The sequence below is a fragment of the Siniperca chuatsi genome, linkage group LG18, assembly GCF_020085105.1.
Source record: "Siniperca chuatsi isolate FFG_IHB_CAS linkage group LG18, ASM2008510v1, whole genome shotgun sequence".
NCBI lineage: Eukaryota > Metazoa > Chordata > Actinopteri > Centrarchiformes > Sinipercidae > Siniperca > Siniperca chuatsi.
Window position 1 is genome coordinate 15,063,777 of NC_058059.1, and position 19,058 is coordinate 15,082,834.

At 41.0% G+C, this 19,058-nt stretch overlaps 1 protein-coding gene across 5 annotated transcripts in view; it reads left to right on the forward strand.

Annotated features, from left to right (window-relative positions):
* sh2d3ca (SH2 domain containing 3Ca) overlaps positions 1–18,703 on the forward strand; it is a 54,884-nt gene extending 36,181 nt beyond the window's left edge. For 4 of the 5 annotated variants that reach the window (XM_044174332.1, XM_044174333.1, XM_044174335.1 and 1 more), the window contains 12 exons: positions 5,320–5,448; positions 7,977–8,126; positions 9,232–9,509; positions 9,632–9,709; positions 10,400–10,527; positions 10,645–11,017; positions 12,759–12,888; positions 12,999–13,114; positions 13,712–13,883; positions 13,999–14,110; positions 14,219–14,425; positions 16,254–18,703. In XM_044174332.1, the coding sequence (XP_044030267.1) occupies positions 5,320–5,448; positions 7,977–8,126; positions 9,232–9,509; positions 9,632–9,709; positions 10,400–10,527; positions 10,645–11,017; positions 12,759–12,888; positions 12,999–13,114; positions 13,712–13,883; positions 13,999–14,110; positions 14,219–14,425; positions 16,254–16,429 (2,049 nt within the window). In that variant the 3' untranslated portion in view covers positions 16,430–18,703. The remainder of the gene's footprint in view (positions 1–5,319; positions 5,449–7,976; positions 8,127–9,231; positions 9,510–9,631; positions 9,710–10,399; positions 10,528–10,644; positions 11,018–12,758; positions 12,889–12,998; positions 13,115–13,711; positions 13,884–13,998; positions 14,111–14,218; positions 14,426–16,253) is intronic. The other variant, XM_044174334.1, reaches the window with a different exon arrangement.
* The last annotated feature ends 355 nt before the right edge of the window (positions 18,704–19,058 follow it).

The following is a 19,058-nucleotide window of genomic DNA, read 5'->3' on the forward strand; positions in this document are numbered from 1 at the left end:
ATACCCGTGTGAACCAGTGTGAATATAACAGTGGAAGTCAGGCTGGAGGGCACAGAGGGATTATGACAGTCTGGAGAGAGGTGATATTGGCCACGTACATACACATAAACCCCTATAATGTGCCTGTGTGTGTGTGTGTGGGGGGGGGGGGGGGATAGGAGGATACAAGGATCTTTATGCAATAATCCTGGTTTCTATCTCCCAAAAAGAGAGGAGACATAGAGTTGAGAATTGGACCCCTGACCTTGATGTGTGTGTGTGTGTGTGTGTGTGTGCTGCGCTCGTGACCAGGAGGTGGGATCCCCCCACCGCCCAAACCCAGCCTCAATCCTCCCCCCACTGCCACCACCACTCAGGGCGTTACCATGACAACGGGGTTAGAGGCTAGCCCACGAGCTGAAAAAGAAAGATGCATTCTGACATGAGCTTAGATCTAAGTGCTGCAGTCTGTTTAGAATGCATTCCTCTCTTTTGTTGGTGCTTTTTTGTCTGTTTTCTTCCCTGCAGGTTTTAAACTTGTCAGCAATTATCTTCCATTTCATTTCTCATTCATGCCTTCGCTCTCGGAGTTGTTGTATTTTAGTCGCATCCCTTGCTCAAGGTACTTTAGTTTTGTGCTCCTTCTGCAAGAATTAGCAAACAAACCTGTTCATCCACAAACAACAATATGCTGATTTGAGCCAGAGTTAAAACTCTACCCTGCTGTGTTGTGCATTCTAAATACCTGTGGCGGTAAATTTTTTGACTTAACATCAAACACATGCAATGATGAGGTGGTTTCAGTTAAAAAGTGGTAACTCTCAGTTGAATCTTAATGACTACTCAGATTGTTTGTCTAATCAAATAATGTTCATTAACAATATTTTAGAACAGCAAAGCCTGCACGCTTCCACAGAAAAGAAAGAATACAGCAAGTATGCAAACTGGACAAAGTAATAAACATATAAAATAACCAATTCAGCAGTAACACCACCCCCCCCACCCCCACCCCCCACACACACACACGCACACACACACACAACATGCTAAAAAGAAAGCGTGTGTGTGCGCATAATATATGTATAAATATGTGCATACATTTAGAATTTCTCCCCATTATCAGCCCTTTCATTTGTTTTCCTTTTAGGTGGTCTGTTTTTTCTGATACTGATGTTAAGTGATAGGAGAGTCAATTTTCACTTGGGGAGGGTTTGGTGATGTCATCAGAAGAAAGTGTCTTACTGGCCCGCTGTGTGGAAAAGAGGCTCAAGTGTGTGGTCCCCCCCCGCCAACCACTGTAGCCTGGTCCCAGACTCACCCCCATCCATTCAAACTATACAGCACACCCACCATTATGATGAATATATCTAAGCCCGTCTTTATATTAGCAGTGTTCTTATCTTTGATAACCTGGTGTTACTTTCACTCAGACCAAAAAAAGAGCTATTAATAGTGCCATCCATGTAGAACACACACATATGCACACACGCCTACATGGATGAATACACACCCACACACACCTATCACTTTTCCTCTCTTCGCCCCTCTGGGGAAGCAAAGTCCTGCATCAGCTGCTAAATTGCCTAAACTCTCTCATCTGCTAATGGGCTGCCTGTCTTCCTGCGTGTCTGCCTCTCTGTTTACATTAATGAGTCTCTGTTGTCTGTCTGCCTGCCGCTGTGCCTTCCTGAATGTCTGATGTCTTGTCTTGTATGCTAGTTGCTTTGTCTGTCTTGTCTCCGACTGTTTCTGCTACCGGTCTGCTCCTGTGCCTCTCCTGTCTGTCTGCCTCTTGGTTCATGAATCTGTTGGTCTCTGTGTTTTGATCTGATATTCTTTGCCTCTCTGCATGACAGTTGTGTTGATGAATCCTCTCTCATGCTTATACTCTCGATATACACATCTTACAAATAAAAATGATCATGTGCTTGTATGCTACTAAACCCACGGGAAATGCACAACATAGGATATATAAGGGAGCCTGCTTACATTTTATTTCTTTCATTCTTTGCCACTGAAATAATATGAAATATATATGATAGTAGCAATACGAATCATATAACTTCTAGTTATGTTGTAGTCATCTGTATATAATGTCCATAGTACCACTCACGTAAAATATTTTCAGAATATTGCTCTATCCTGCATTTATGCACATACTTCATATCCTGCTTGCTTATTGCTCTTCTGGTTAGACCTAAACTGCATTTCGTTGCCTTGTACTTGTACATGTGTAATGACAATAATGTTGAATCTAACCTAATCTAGTCAGCGGTAGTATCGTAGTTGTAGTGGTGCTAATAGTAGCATTAATAGTAAATTAATATAGTAGCAGGGGCAGTTGTAGTGTTAGCAGTAGCAGTTGAAGCTAACCGTAGTAGTTGTTATTCATAGCAAAAGTACTATCAAAAGGCTATTAATTGTACTGGTAGTCTGAGTAGAATTAATGATAGTAGTACTTGTAGTAGTAATAGTAATTTGTGACAGTAATCTAAGTATTATTTGGATGATATGAATAATATATAATATTATATAAATATTAGTAGAAATAGGTTCATAGTATCAGAATAAGTAGTCGTACACAGTAAGTCGAGTTACTGCTACTGTAGTTGATGTAGTCTTTTTTGCACACCAACAGGCAATCAAATACAATGATATGTTGGACCAAGGACTCTGGTCTGATAAGCGTGGCATGCACCTAGACATTGTAATTATACCAGTAATATCATATTGGTCTTTTTAAAAGTCTCCCATTGTACTTATTCCCTTTGTGTCTTCCCCTTTTGTCATACTCTCACCTTTTCTGTGATCTCTACTTCACCTCTGCCCCCCCCCCCCACACACACACACACAAACACACACTCTTTATGAGTAGAGTGTGTCTGCCATTACACCACACAGTACGAAGGGAAGACATTTCCCAGCAAAACAGGCACACAATATGTACAAATAGCACCATAGAGGAATGTCTCTGCAATATTAACATGGGGTAGATTTAGATTGATGGCTACTAGTGTGTGTGTGTGTGTGTGTGTGTGTGTGTGTGCTGGATGCATACTTTCTATTTCTCTCATGTTAGGATACAGTAAAGTTGATGTTTTCTGTGCCTTTCTCTGTCCTTGTCAAATCACTTTTTCTCCACTGCTCCTTTATTTTCTGTCCATTTTTCGCTCCCTCTTTCAATGTGTCCCCTCTGATGTCAGCCTATTTCATGAACCATATCATAAATAGAGCCCCATTGACATTTCAATTTGCCCCATAACCCTTCATACACACACACACACACACACACACACACACACACACACACACACACACTTATAAACACCAAGTTCATTGTTGAGCATCAGTTCAGTGGCAGGCCTCTCCTGGGTTTCCACGGAGACAAGGAAAAGCAATAACGGCACACTTGACCCCTCTGCTCTTTTATTGGCCTCTTCTCCCTTTCACACACACACCCACACACATATATACTCACAGACCTCAAATCTAATCTGGGAGAGTGAGCCTCCATGCTGATATTCCTCCATCTTCCCTTGAGGATTGGCGAAGGAGAGAGGAGCAGGGAGAAGAGGAAGTTAATAATTTCATCTTGCAGTGACCTGGAGACGATAAGATCGATTGTTTGGCTCTTGTAGTCACCTCATATCACACACACACACACACAGAGACACACACACACACACACACACACTCATGTGGGAAGGCAGAAACACACCCTATACACACAGATTATCACGGTTTCCCATCCTTGCGCACGCTCTCTTACACCGTCTCTGCCTCACTCTCTGTCTGTCACACACATTCAGCAAAAGCCTGACAACTTACTGAAACTTTGATTGTGAAGGATGATGAGAAGAACTGTGGGCAAGAGGGAAAAGAGAGAAAACAGGAGAAAAACACTGGGCCAGAGAGAGAGAGAGAGAGAGAGAGAGAGAGAGAGAGAGAGAGAGATTGAAGGAAAATATTAGGAGGAACGACAGGCCAGCCTTAGCGACAAGGCTGTTTACTGTTTATTTTGGTCTCCGGTCTCACTTCTCATCATATTGGCAGAGTCGAAATGATTTCCTTTTCGCTGTTTATTCCTGTGTGGATTTCTTGTGTTGCATGGTTGTTTGTGTATGGGTTTGTGTGTGTGTGTGTGTGTGTGTGTGTGTGTGTGTGTGTGTACATGTGTATATTAGTGTGTCCTCTGTTTGCCTCATCTAAGATCATCTATCTGAACTCAATCTTTCTGCAATCATCAGTTGTTATGGTGTCTTCACGTAGCATCAAGGTCCCAGTGGGGGATTTCCTATTTTTCTTTCCACACCTACACAAATAGTTCCTGAGTGGATCAGTTACTTGAACACATACTATCTTCAGGAGCTCATATAAAATGTAGAGTGTCTAATTAATCACGCATGTTATGTGGATAAAAACAAGTTAAATCAAGCACTTCAAACATTCTGTCAGAGTTTGATTGTGGATTCAACCAATCCAGGTGTCAATATCAGCTAAGAAGCTCGGCTTGTGCTCATTATCATTCACTCAGACACACATAGCTGAAGAGTGTATATGAATTACCATGAAAATATTCAGTGGAATTTATTTTCATGTTTTACAACCCAGCTTTCCCCCTTCTGCCATTCTTTGTGCAAACAGAAATATGAAGCTTTGAAATCTGACATCTGATGTATGAATGTGTGTGTGTGTGAGAGAGAGAGTGTGTATTTGGCATTATTACAATCCATTCTGAGTGACCACACTTGAAAGCTGAAGCTAGGTCTCCACTTTGCAGACTTCTCCCTCTTAGTAATCAGGTCAGGGTCGATTGGATTGTTTCTTGTGTGTGGAGTGTTTGTGTGTGTGCCTGGTGGAGTTTTTGTGTGTGTGTGTGTGTGTGTGTGTGTGTGCCTGATTGAGTGTGTGCATGCTTGTGTGGAAGGCAGTATGCAGTGTTTCTTCCCTGCAGTGTTGCCTTCTGTAACGCAGGTGTGTGTTTTTGTGCATGTCTGTGTGTATTTGTGTAAATGACGCTCTGCTGTAGCTAGGACGCACACACCCATATTACATTATTATACGATTACATGATTTTTTTATGCTCTAAACTAAAGTATTTTCTCAGCATCTTTTTGTATTGTAAATTCTAAATTAAGCCGTTATGAATATATTTATGTTATTAAAATGAAAATGAGATCCAAATCTCTATGGGATTTACCTGAATAAATAAAAATTATATATAGACTGTGCATCTAATCTATGGTCCATTTCCATGTCAATACACTGTAGGAGCTACGTGTGATGAGTCCCATTGCTCCCACCGATGTCTTATTTTCCTCTCGTGTTTGTTCCATGCAGTTCTCCAAGGAGAAGTACCTGCTGGAGTCTCCTCCTGAGAAACTTCGTAAGGAGCTGGAGGAGGAGCTGAAACTGAGCGCTGCTGACATCAGGAGCCATGGCTGGTACCATGGACACATACCCAGAGAGGTAAACGCACACTGTGAAGTGCACTGTAGAATCTGTGTACATGCACCATAGAGTGCATTGAGTAAGTCGTGATATTGGAAGGCCTGAATGGATGTTTGAGAATAAATGGTTACACACATATTTTCCAAGGCAATAAACCCTTGAGGTAATGCGCTGCCTGTGCACAGTATGTCCCAGCACATACACAGGTACACACAAACGTATACAGTATACTATTTTGATTATTGAGTAATCGTTTTGAGTCGTTTTTCAAGCAAAGACTCTAATTATTCTCTGGTTCTCAAATGTGAAGATTTTCTGCTTTTCTTTGTTTCATATCATTGTTAACTGAATTTTTGGGGGGTTTTGGACTGTTGGCCATTAGACAAAACAAGAAATTTGAAGACGTCACCATGGACTCTGGGAAATAATATTGGGCGTATTTCACTGTTTTCTGACATTGTATTGACAAAATCAATCAATTAACTGAGTAAGAATCGTTAGTTGCAGCCCCAATGTATATAAAAATCTCAATTTCAGCGAAGGTTTTAGTGTTACAACTGTGAGAATTTGCGCTGTTCTCTGTGTTATGTCATTGTAAAGTGAATATCTTTGGGGTTTTGGAGAGAACAATTAATTGAGTAATTGAAAAAATTATCTACAGATGAAAATGAAAACACTCGTTATTTGCAGCATTGCAGCCCGAGCTTTTACATTGTGTTTTGATTTCAGCTAACACACTGTACTTTCATACTTCTATATATAAATAACCAAAACTTAATTTATTACTAGCAAGTGATCAGTTTTCAAATCTTTAGTTATCAAGAAACCCACTAAGATATGAATAGAAAGCTTCAAGTTAAACTTCATGTCACAGTGAAATAAATTATGAATACATAAATAAATAAGTTCTGAAAAAGATGTATTGCTGCTCTGGTTTGAATTTAAATTCCCCACATTTCATGATATATTGTAAAAAGACAGAATTAAGTGAGATAAAAGTACAAACATAATAGTATTAGTTCTATGTGGGTTGATGTTTTTTTCAACCAAGTAGTATTAGTTGAGCGATTACTTGGCCAAAGTCTCTGGCTTTGAAAGCACAGTTTAAATGCTTTACACACAGAATGACACTGATTAATGAATCCCATCATCTGTCACAGCTCAGTAGGAATTGCTTTAGTGTTCAGAAGGAGGGGGACCTCTGCCAAACAGACAGCTGCGCGTGTTGCTGATGCACGCAATTGCATTTCACAGCTGGTGACTAAGACACAGATACACAGAGACACACAACAACACACCTGCACCCACACAGACAGACAGACACACACACACACACACACACACACACTGCATGCACATGTGGAGGGACAGCCTCTGTCTCTTGATCAACCTCTGTCTCTCTCACACACTCATAAACACAGACACAGATTCAAATCAACCATCTGCGAGTCTTTCCTCTTTTAATTTACATAAAATATTCATGGATCGCCCCAGTGTATACTTGGGGAAACCCTGAGCCCCCTGGTTACCAAAACAATACTTAGTGACTAGATTTCACACATCCTGTGTGTTCCTGTACTGTGCATTAACTTCCCTAAATCCTAACCTTCCTTCCTGCTTCTTCCTTCTGTGTCCCTCTGTTCACAAGTCATGAGTGTATGGACCAATGTGGCTTTCCTTTTAGTCATTTTATTTGATATATTTTGTTCCAAACTGTGTAAAGCATGATATATTCTGAAAAGCAGTGAGGGATGAGATAAAATAAGCTACAAAAACTCGCCACAACAGGAGTATGGTTAGAAATGGGAAAGATAAGAGGATCCTGCACTAGGTTTGAGCTTTTGATCTGTGTATATACTGCCTCCTGCTGGTCCGTGACACTCTGGGCGCACTGTTTACCTTGTGCTGTGCTGCATTGCATATTTCATGCCTTGTTTCCTGTGTTGAGTGAATTTAAAGCTTCACACCTTCTTCCTTCATCAGCAATGTCTCTTTGCAGGTAGTTTTAAAGGGAATACTGCTCAGTTTGAAATATGCTACTCTTTTACTACATGGCTACTAGATCAAAATGTGTGATCTCTTCCCACAGAAACCAGAGACACATCTGCAGTGTACAGCCTGAAGCTGTTCCATTGACCATGAATGTGGAGATTGCTTTTCTTGATTGCTTGTTTTGTCAATAAATTCAAAATAACTTTTATTTTTACAATAGTGCTGAACTGGATAGAATGTGTCCTCAGAAAGTCATTCCGGCCATTGTCGCTGGCATTTTATCCATCATTGCCAATTGAAACTGTGCATAGCAGAGAGAATTTGGCAGCGAGAGAGGTAGTTGTGTTTGTTTAGAAACACAAACTGTCCTAAGGCATTGTTATAAATAATCATGATTCTCTAAATTCAATTATTCAACAGTCAGTGTCAGAAACAAAATATTCACACTCATGCTGGAGCTCCGTGAGCCAAGTTTGCTTCCAGCTTTTAAGGACTGGAACATTTTGTCCCGTTTTTTCCAATTTAAAAACATATGCATTTTTTTCTCTGTCTAGGTGTCAGAGACTCTGGTTCTACGCAATGGAGATTTCCTCGTGCGCGACTCTCTGACCAGTGTGGGTGACTACGTACTGACCTGTCGATGGGATAATGAGGTGCTGCACTTCAAGATCAGCAAAGTTCTGGTCAAGTCCAATGAGACCAAGGTACTTATTAAAGCTTTTACTAGCTGTCTTAGCACTCATCACTTCTTAACAACTATTTTTTGATACGCTTATATGTGATGCCTTTTGCCTTGTTGTTAAATTTTCTCTCATATGTTTTTATTCAGTGATTTTAATTTTTAAATCCTGGGATGCTTTGCATTTACATTTACATTCTGTAAGCATAAAAACAGTGGAGATGAATGTGCTGTTGCTGTTGTTGTCTATTCTCTGTAGTTTAATGAAAAACAATCAAACCTTCATCACTCAGAAGGTCACTCAGTCCTTTTCTGGGTGGGATCTGGAAGAGCACAGGTGTAACTGATAACATTAACAACGGCTCTGTTCCATTTAGGTGTCTCAGCCAGTGCTTTGCCAGTGAGTCAGCATGCACCACATCAGAGCCCCTGGCATTAAGAACGCATAAATGGAATCCAGCCCTTAATAATGTTATTAGTCACACCTGTGTTTGACCTGTTAAAATGTTCACTGTGTGAAGGGTGTATAGAGTCTTGACTACAGTTTTTACTGGCCTTTATAGACATGGCAGTGTTGCCCATAGCCTCCTCTTCTTATCTCACTTCAGATCAGCACCATACCTGAATGGAGGGCATTTTTAACTTTTATTATTTACACTTGTTTGTTCGTGTTTGGCAAGATCCATCCTCCATTTGAAGAGGCCTATTTTCTCTTGTTGCCCCCAATGATTCAAGATGTGTGTGTACCTCGTTGGCCAGCTGTGTCTCTCTTGTCTCTCTTCTCTGCTTCCAAACCTCAGTTCCGACCCTGCTTACTGATATCAGTTTCATTTTATTATGCACAAAGGAGTTATTAGATAACTCTGCACTGTGTAAACTGCCTTTAAGCACTGCAGAAATAATAGAATTTAAGCGGAACAGCAGCATTTTGAGAAAGTAATGAACTCTCTGGTTACAAAACATGGAGGGTGATATTTGAGCGATTTTAGTACAAGAACGAACACATATTTTCTCACTTAAGCGAAAATCCTGCAGCACCACTCCGTTCAGCGAGTCCATAGTGCAAGCTAATTACAGCAGGTATGCAAAAAAATATGTTATATTAAATTCTATATTCTCTTCTTCTTCAGGTGCAGTTTGTATTGGAGTCTGACAGTTTCGACTCGGTCCAGGAGCTTGTGCGGTTTTACGTGGGCCAGCGCAAACCGGTCTCCCAGTCCAGTGGTGTCCACATCTACTGTCCAGTCAGCAGGACTCTCCCTTTGCGCTACCTGGAGGCCACCTTCGCTCTGGCCAACAGCAAGCAAGGCTCCGCCTATTCGCCGTCCAGTCAGAGGGGAGCGTACATCAAGAGAAGGAGCGTCACCATGACTGATGGGCTGACGACTGAGAAGATGATACCTCACAGGTGAGCCAGGAGGAAGAGGAGTGGAGTGAGCAGCCAATAGTAAAACCCTGACAATTCTTTTTTGCAGTCTTCATCATATTTGTCATTGTTTCATTCTTGCTTTATGTTATACACATGATCAGTGACTCAGACAGCCCCAGTCCAGTTAAGACGCCAGTGGTACCACCAGAACCAGAGTCGGAACCTGTGCCCAACTGCAGGTTTTGTGTGTGTGTGTGTGTGTGTGTGTGTGACACTAGTGTTGTGTTTGAGCACTAAACTAGTGCACTTACCGCCCACATTCCTGTGGTCCCCTCACTTCACGGACACCATTAGCACCTCCCCTAGTAACGAGCATTGAGTCCTGTTAGTGACCTCAGAGTGAAGTTGCAAAATGACTTGTTCACTTGGCCACTTCTGCACTGGATCCCTCAAGTTTCAAACAGAACCAGGCTGTTTGAAGCTTGAATCTACAAAGAAGGAGCAGACAAATATGTTGTGCACAGTGGAAATAAATGTTAGCCTCATAGGGAGTATGGGAAGGAGTTGAGCAAGCTTTTAAAGCATGGAATAAAAAAAACAATGATGACACACACTGGGCTTTCGAAAGCAAAGATGTGTGGAAAAATATATATTTGGGCATGATTGTTGGAAACATTTCCCAGTGTTAATGCACTAAAAATAGTGAATAGTGATCTTTTCCTAAGAAGCCACATTGCACTACATTCTCTGCTCCTGCTTTAAAGTCCTAAACATGGTTTAAATGAATAAATAACACAAGAATATGTCCTGTCATCTTATAAATGTGACATCCTGAACTGCACTGCTTTGTGAGGTTCCCCTCAGTACCTTGACAGCTTTTAAATCCTTACCCAAAGATTTTTAACATCCTAAAAATGCTGTGTTTGCAGCCCATCGACAATCCACCACCATAAAGACGCAATGCGGAACTGTGCGATGAGCATGGACCAGATTCAGGAGTATCGCTGCCCCTTGTCACCTGTTGGGGAAACCCCATTGTCTCCTGCATATAGTGCTAGTAAGTGCCAGAGACACACAGACTCAAGACACATGAATAAAAAATAAAAGCTTTCCCTCTCACATTCACAAACACAGTCTCCATAAGAGATTGTAAGACTCTTCTCTCTTTCTTCAGTCACCAGGCAGAGAGCCCACTCAGGCGGGCGGGTCCTGGCTGTCGTCCCACCCTCCCCCGTGATGCGTCGTTCCAGCGACCCTCAGCTAAGCCCCTCAGCCAGTAACAACCCTCCAGAGCATCCCGCGCATACCTCTCACTCGGCACACTCCTCACCCGCCCATCATCCCAGCTACCAATCACATTCCTCAGAAACAGCAGGGAGCTACTGTGACCTCAGACCTTGCCTCGCCGGGCCCCCTAAACCCCCGACTAAGAGCTATGTGGAACGATTGCGAGTGGAAGAAGGGAGGCAGGACGGAGCGAGGGAGGAAGGAGAGGGGATGTTCAGCGCCCCACAGGTGGAGACAGCGTCCTCATTCAGGCCATCCAGGTACGAGACACAGACAAACACACGCAACATTTTGCTTCTAAACTTGCACTTTATGATGTTTCCAAAGGATACACATCTCTTTTAACTTGCGTTGTAGTACTTTTTGAAAGGGACTCACTCCCTCCCTCACTAAACTCCCAAAGATTTGTGTTGTGAGTCCTACCACTATTTTGTCAGGAAAATGACAAGAAAGAAATTCAGGAGCTAATTCAGGAGTACGTTACATGCATTGAGGGCTAATAGGGTGTTCACAATGTCAAAAACGTAGTAGACAGTAAACTTTCATCTTGTGCAACAAAGACTTTCTGATAACAGTACACAACAGCTTACTATTTGCACCAACAGTGAAGGTCGCTTCTGCATGAATCGTTCCTGTTTTATTTCTCTCTTTTGAGTGGAAAATGACATAACGTGGAAAATCTGGATAATGTTGATCAACTTTCATTGTCTATTTGTTAAGGCTAAACGTACATTTAAGGAATTGTTGTTAGGTCCATAGGAAGAAGAGTACATACAGAAATATGGCTGTCCTGCATGTCAAGTTACTTTATGGCTGGACTTTCAACTGAGTCAGATTGGTGGGCTCAAACAAAAATTAAAAGACTTCCACTGATTTGTTGACCAAGAAGACAGCTGTTTGAATGGAACTAAAAAGAAGTATTTCAAGAGATGCAGTTAGAGCCCATCACTACAGCAGGATACATGTAAGGCAGATATAACAAGGAATGTAGGGCTTTAAGTATAGGCAGAAGCCAACTTGTGTAGCAAACACTAAGTGAGAATCCATATTCTCTCAGGATGTAAAGGTGCTGTGTTCAAAGGTCAGTACACCTGCTGACATTTTGTCATAGAGGGCAAAAAAATGGGAGTGAGGCAATGTTGACCACACACTGCAGTATAGAGACTGGAAAATAGACTTGAGTAAACAGTTGATAATCCTGTGGGAAATAGCCTGAGGGCAGACTTTGTGCTGTGGTCAGAGACACAGCAGATACTGTATTTTATTGGGCTTACAGTGCCATGGGAGGACACAGCAGATGAGGCTTGTAAAAGAAAATGGTCAGGTACACTGAGTTGGCAGCAGCGATGGAGCAGGCAGCAGCTTTGGACATCTAAGCGTCCCCTGTGGAAATTTGGCGCAGAGGGATTATTGTCAGTGTACGGGGGGAAGTAGCTGTTACGGCAGTAAAGGCTACTTATGCTTTGAGGCACCAGTGTGAGCCAGTGATTGGCTGGTTGAAGAGAAAGCAGCATGATTAGGACACAATGTTACTACTAGTGTTGAGTGTCATATGGTAAGGAATATACACTGTGTATCTGGTTTGGTTTGCTCATGTATTAGTCCAATTTGTCGATATGTATGGATGGCAACTATTTGTTAGGGACTTGGTTGCAGATATATCAGGTGCATTTGCTGGAAAATTGTGTTCATGGTAAACTTTCAGCTCTACATTATTAGTTTTATAATGTGTCACATCAGTTCATAAAGGCTTAAATTACAATTACACAAAATAAGTAATTCAACAAATAACCTTAAGACCCCTTCGTCAGAAGTTGTGGGAGTAATTCTACATCTGCATGCATCTTCTTTGAACCAAACAACTGGACCACTGGATGAGCCTACCAAGACATTCTGTTGTAACCCGTTTATCTTGATAACATTCTTCTCTTGCAGTCCTTGCCAGTGCTCATGTCATGTCCTGGTTCAGTATCTTCTAATACAGTAATCGCTCCTGTGCAGGTACGAGTCTTGCCTTATGCCAGCTGAGAATAAGCCTCTGGAGATGTTTGTGCTGAAGAGAGTCAAAGAGCTGCTGGCAGAGGTGGATGCAAGAACTGCAGCTAAACACATCACCATGGCAGACTGCAAGGTACACACAAACACACACACAAATGTATGCAGTACCCATGTGTGTACTAACAAATACCTGCACACACATGCCACACATACAACTAATCATTTCTTTTAACTCTTGGACAGGCGGCTAGAATATTAGGCGTAACCTCAGACATGCAAAGGATGATGGGAGTGTCCTCAGGGTTGGAGTTACTGACACTACCACATGGACACCAGCTAAGACTTGACCTACTGGAGAGGTACAAACACGCATTTTTACTGTCTTCTTTCATACATCACTCACTGCCTCCTTCATTAATTCAGCGATTGATTATCTGTGCTCTTCTGTTCTTCTCCTCCATCTCCTCTCTTCTCTTCCCTCTTCTGTTCTTATCATCACCCTCCAAATCTTTCATCCCCTTTACTCTCTTCTCATTTTCTGTTCCACCTCTTTTTTTCCCTCTCCTTTCATTATACAACATCATAAATATTTCTCAATCAATGTGACAGCATGTTACTAAAAGCAAACTTGATGAGAACTAAATGTGAGGCATCAAACTGTGCATTACAGCTTTGTGTGACTTCCTCTTCCCTATCTTTGCTTGAGTCTCCCAATAAACTTTTTGTACAACTATTCAGCAGAGTACTCGAAGTAATATATATTTCATCAACATCTGAAGGCTCCGTCAGATTATATCACTCATATAATACACCACGATCTGCCACAATGTGAATTTCCAGAGTGGCTTTCAAAACAGGCTTTGACTCAGTATTCTCAATAGTCTGCCTTCCTTTCAGCAGCAATAATTCCCTTTTATTGATAAGTTTTACTGAATAGCACATTCTTCTTTTCTCAGGTTCTACACCATGTCGATCATGATGGCAGTGGACCTGCTAGGCTGCACAGGAAGCACAGAGGAGAGGGCGGCCCTACTCCACAAGACCATCCAATTGGCAGCAGAGTTGAAAAGCAACCTGGGCAACATGTTTGGCTTTGCTGCCGTGATGAGAGCCCTGGAGCTGCCACAAGTAAGAGAGCTACAGATAGAAGTAACCATCATTAGCAAAGAAAATCTCCAAAGGTTTTCAAAGAATTTTCTCGAATGCATTCTTAAAATGTTTGTTGTATCACTCATTACTTCAGATTTCCCGCCTGGAGCAGACGTGGGTGACATTACGCCAGAGACACACAGAAGGCGCTATTCTATATGAGAAGAAACTCAAACCTTTCATGAAGAATATGAACGATGGCAAAGGTGAGATCCTAGTTTACATGGTTGGTATGTGTTTGCATGTGTTTCATGCAAAAATGCACCATTGTGTTTATTTACAACTCTGAACTCAAAACTCTCCTTTGCTCACAGAGTCTAGTGTCCTGTCCAACACCTCCCTCCCCCACATCATTCCCGTCCTGTCCTTATTGGAGCGGGGCATGGCTGTCGGGGAGGCGCTGGAGCCCTGGGAGAGTGCAGAGGTGGGAGTAGACGTGGTCATGTACCACCTAGAGGCAGCTCGTACCATCGCACAACACGGGGGGATCTATAGAACCAACGCTGAGACCAAACTGCAGGGTAAGACCGAGGGCAGTTTTGCAATGTTGATTTGTCAGTGTGTTGGTCAGTTGCACATTTGGGCCATCCACCACTTTAGTACAGACTGAAAAATTTCAACAACTGTTTAATGCATTACCATTTTGTACATTCATGGTCCCCAGAAGATGAATGACTTTTCCTCTAGCACCACCTGCAGGTCAAAGTTTTCACTTATCCAGTGAAATATCTCAACATATATGCACATACTAGATGGATTGACACAAATCTATAAACACGGTTCCCAGACGATGAATCCTAGTGATTTTGGTGATAGCCTGACTTATTATAGAACGAGATTTCTCGACAGCTACTGGATGGATTGCCATGATATTTGGTACACACATTCACGTTCCCCTCAGGGTGAATTGTAATAACTTTGGTGATCACCTGACTTTTCATATAGCGCCATCATCAGGTCAAAATCTTGATATGTCCAATACTTTGTTTTATGACCAAACACCTGCAAAACATGGCCTTCCCATCAGCCTCAGCTGTACTTTGTGCTAATTAACAAATGTCAGCATGCTGACATACTAAACTAAGACGGTGAGCATTATACTTCCTTAGCATCAGCATGTTAGCATTGTCATTGCGACCATGTTAGCATGCTAATGTTAGCATTTAACTCAAAGCACCACAGTGCTTAAGTACAGCCTCACAGAAGTGCTAGCATGGCTATAGACTTAAATAAAAAATGCATCCCTCTTGTGAACCGTAGATTTTTTTTGGGGAAAAGTACATTTTCTCACCACCCCTCTACCCTTCATACTGTTTGGTTTAAGCGCATTAATACAGTCAATCTTGGTAATTTTTTCATCCAAACTGACCTTCAGAAATGATGAAAATCAGCAGTTTTCTCACCACAGCCTCTTATGTTCTTATGGTATAGCTGGTATTGTGTTACATCTTATGCTGTTAATGTATCGCTGTTAATAATGATAAGTGTGTTAAGTATCAGTGTTATCACGACATCACTGATTTGATGTAACGATTGTGTGTGGTTACTATGTTAACTGTATTGATCCCTAATACATACCCTAATGATTCTCAGTTTGAGGCCATTACTGCTTTATTGAACCGTGTGTCAATAGCTATCAGCTCACATCTCTGTTTTCTGTTATATCTCGCTATCGATCAGCCTGACCTCAGTCTGCTCCCTTCATCAACAATGCTAGGAGCCAAAGTTGAGATGCTTACTTCATACAGTTGTTGAAATTGGTTCAGCTCAGGATCTTTCTATTTAAAAGCTATCTTTAGTTAATCTATAGGGTAGGGTTTAGAGTTTGAATTACTAAAAAATATACTTAATAAACATCAAGGCACACAGGTTCAGTTGCCTGTAGCCTTATTGTAATGACCAACAGAATTATGATATTTAAGCATGGAAGTTTGAACAGTATGTGTGACAAAATAATCTCATGGTCCACTTTTCAGAGCTCATCCCACGGCCTTCATCAGCAAATGTTACTGGCTCATCCAGTGACCTGGAGTGTGCAAAGTCTGTCATGTGATAATAAGTGGCCATATATAGAGGAGAAGAGCGCTGATTTAGATAATGAAATATGGTTCAAAGGTCCAAAAAGGCTAGTTAGTAAGTCTTTGAGTTAAGATTATTTATTTCAGTTAGCTAATTTTATTAGTTGACAAAATCAGCTACAGTTCAGTTTTAGTTTTTAGTTTTTCCACATTTTGTGTTTTTATTTTATTATCCAATGATGGAATTTTGTATTAACTTTTTCGTTTTCTGTTCTGTAATCGTGATACAATGTCATCTACAAAGAGTAACATCCTTTCCTCTCCTCTCCAGGATTCCAGGAGCGAGCAGAAATACACGAGATCTTCCAGACTGAGTTTCAGATGCGTCTCTTGTGGGGCAGCCGTGGCTCTGAAGGCAGCCAATCAGAGCGTTACGAGAAGTTCGACAAGGTCCTCACTGCCCTATCACACAAGCTAGAGCCTCCAGTGCGCCACAGCGAGCTATAGCACCTGCCCCAGTACCTGCCATCGCCAAACAACTGGTCTTGTTTTGCATCGCAAAGGATGATGTGGAAGAGTCTGGCGTGAACACTGGGAGGGGTGAGAGTGACTGAAGAGGCAGCTAGCAGAGCAGGTGCAGTTAGCAATAGGAATAGAAAAGAGAGTCTCACTTATAACACGTGTTGCACTCACTGTGGACTTCTCCTTTTGTTCCTCCCTTTGGACTTCATTCCAATTTAAATGGCATCAGAGAGGAGTCAAGCGAAGTGGAAAAGAAGATGGGAGAGATGGGTGACCAGCTCCTCTGCTTGGTACAAACAGTAACATGTGTATGGTGTGTCCCGAGGGCCAAACAGAGCTGCAGAGTTTGGCTTTGCTCCAATAAAACACAGACACTCTCTTGTTTCAAACAACTGCTGTCACACACTGTAGCAGAAATAATAAAAGAAACAATAACTTGCATAGCTCATATATAGATGTTTTGTCTGTGTGAGTGAGTGCGTGTGTTAGTCTTTATGTATGTTTACATTTCTTCATTTTTGTATGTCATTAATGTTTCATGTAGTTTTTTTGTCTTATTGATTTGTTAAGGATATCTAAACATCATGGACGCTGCTTCACCAAACTCACGAGAATCTGTCAGTGCTCATTCTGAGGGAACCATGTTCATATAACCTCATTAAATATGTATCAAGCAGTCCCATTGAATCCTATTAAAAATGTATCAGGCATGCATTAATAAATGTATCAGAAATGAAACATTTGCAGAAGTAATGCAGCAACTTCAATATGGGGGCTTTGCGAGTTGTTAAAAACATTTAAAGGACAAAGCAACCTCCCTTTGTTGTAGCTGTCTGACTAATACATTTGATATTGTGTGTCTTGCGCACAAATTTCGCTAAAAACAGCACTATGGGACAGGAAAAATGGGATGCGTCCTCTATAAAATTAATTAAAGCAATGTTTCACTTAGTATATAAACATTTATGATGATGCTTTGGTATGACTCTAGTTGCAGTTTGTGAATTTGCAGAAATAATTAAAATGTTTGATGCATGCAGCTATAAATGTTATACCAAGTAAAATGTTGCTTTAAACTACTAATTTAAATATAACAATGTGTGAAGCTTCAGAAATATACAGATGATACAGTGAAGATATTTCATATCTGTGGATAATCTTGAATGATACTGAACAGACAGAGAAATCTGTCATCTTTCATCTTTTTTTCACTTTGAAAACCAATGAATGATAAAAGAAGTTCCCAAACCGAATCAAAAAAGGACATCCCTGCTACAGAGAATGTCTTTTGGTTGTATGTCTTGAATTTGTGTTTCGGCAATAGAGCTTAGATGATCCTAATCTTTTTATTGCTATGGGATTACATTTTGGTTTAATGTTCAGTGTTAAATCATTGCTGTATTTACAGCACGTGGGCCTGAGAGGGCTGGAGCCAACTCTCAGAGCTATGCAATCATTTCAACCAAGGGCTGAGACCCCCTGAGGAACAGACACCCATTCAGAATGTTTTAGAAAATCTTTTTTCACGTTTTGCCCCCTACATCACCTTTTTAAAATGTCTATCCCTTGTTCTATCCAAACCGATTATCTATATATGAATGAAAGTCATATCAGATATTAATCAAACAGAAATAATCCTTCTACCCTAGAGTCGCATATCAGAGATCCTTAAATGGATGCTTTATTGTCCTGCTTTCTAGTCTGAACCATATTTGGGGTCAGCTGCACAGATCAGTTTGTGAGGTGAGGAGCCATGTGTCAGTTCCCACTGAGGTCCAACAGGGGGCGATCTTTAGTCAGCAAAAAAAACACTGAATCATTAATTGTAATACAGTGTAACAGGAAGACACACACACACACACACACACACACACTGAAAAAAACACATTGATTGTGTGTGTTTTGAGACCAATGTTTGATATTAATGTTATCAGATATCAAACCTACTGGTTTAGGTTTGATATCTGGTAACACTGATGATGAAAAAGTGATGATGATGATGATAATATGTATGTTTTAATTTGTCCTCTGTTGAATGCTGTACAGGAATGCTCTGACAGTGTGTGGATTCTCCTGTTTTTTTTATAACAGGACTGTATGAGATGAACTTGAAAAGCAAAAAGACAAGAAATGTTTTAGGACTGATCTCATGTTTTTTACGTACTGTACATAGCGATTCACTTTTTTTCAAATAAAATGATTGCTTGTGTCAAAGAGTTTGATTTTGTTCAGGAAATAAAGCATATGATGTAACATGTATACTGCTGGTATAGTTTTGACTGTGTAATACCTTGCCATGTACAAGTGTAACAGAATGTAGTCCTACATTTATTGAGGGAATATTTTAAATGATCAGATTCATCTTTTAAAAAAAACTAAAAGGCGTAAACCAACAATTAGGTGGTGCCTGTGCAGCCAAAGCCTGATATAGTTTATTCCTCTGTGGCATAGACCTCCAAAAAAAATTGTGACCTGTTTTTAATCGAACAAATGGGTTTAATGCTGAGTGCTACAGACAGCCTGGGGAAGTTGGAAAGTACTAAGAGGCTGACTAACACATTGTTGTTTTGGTCTTTTCATGGGATTTGTTGACAATAATTATTAGAAGAAGAAA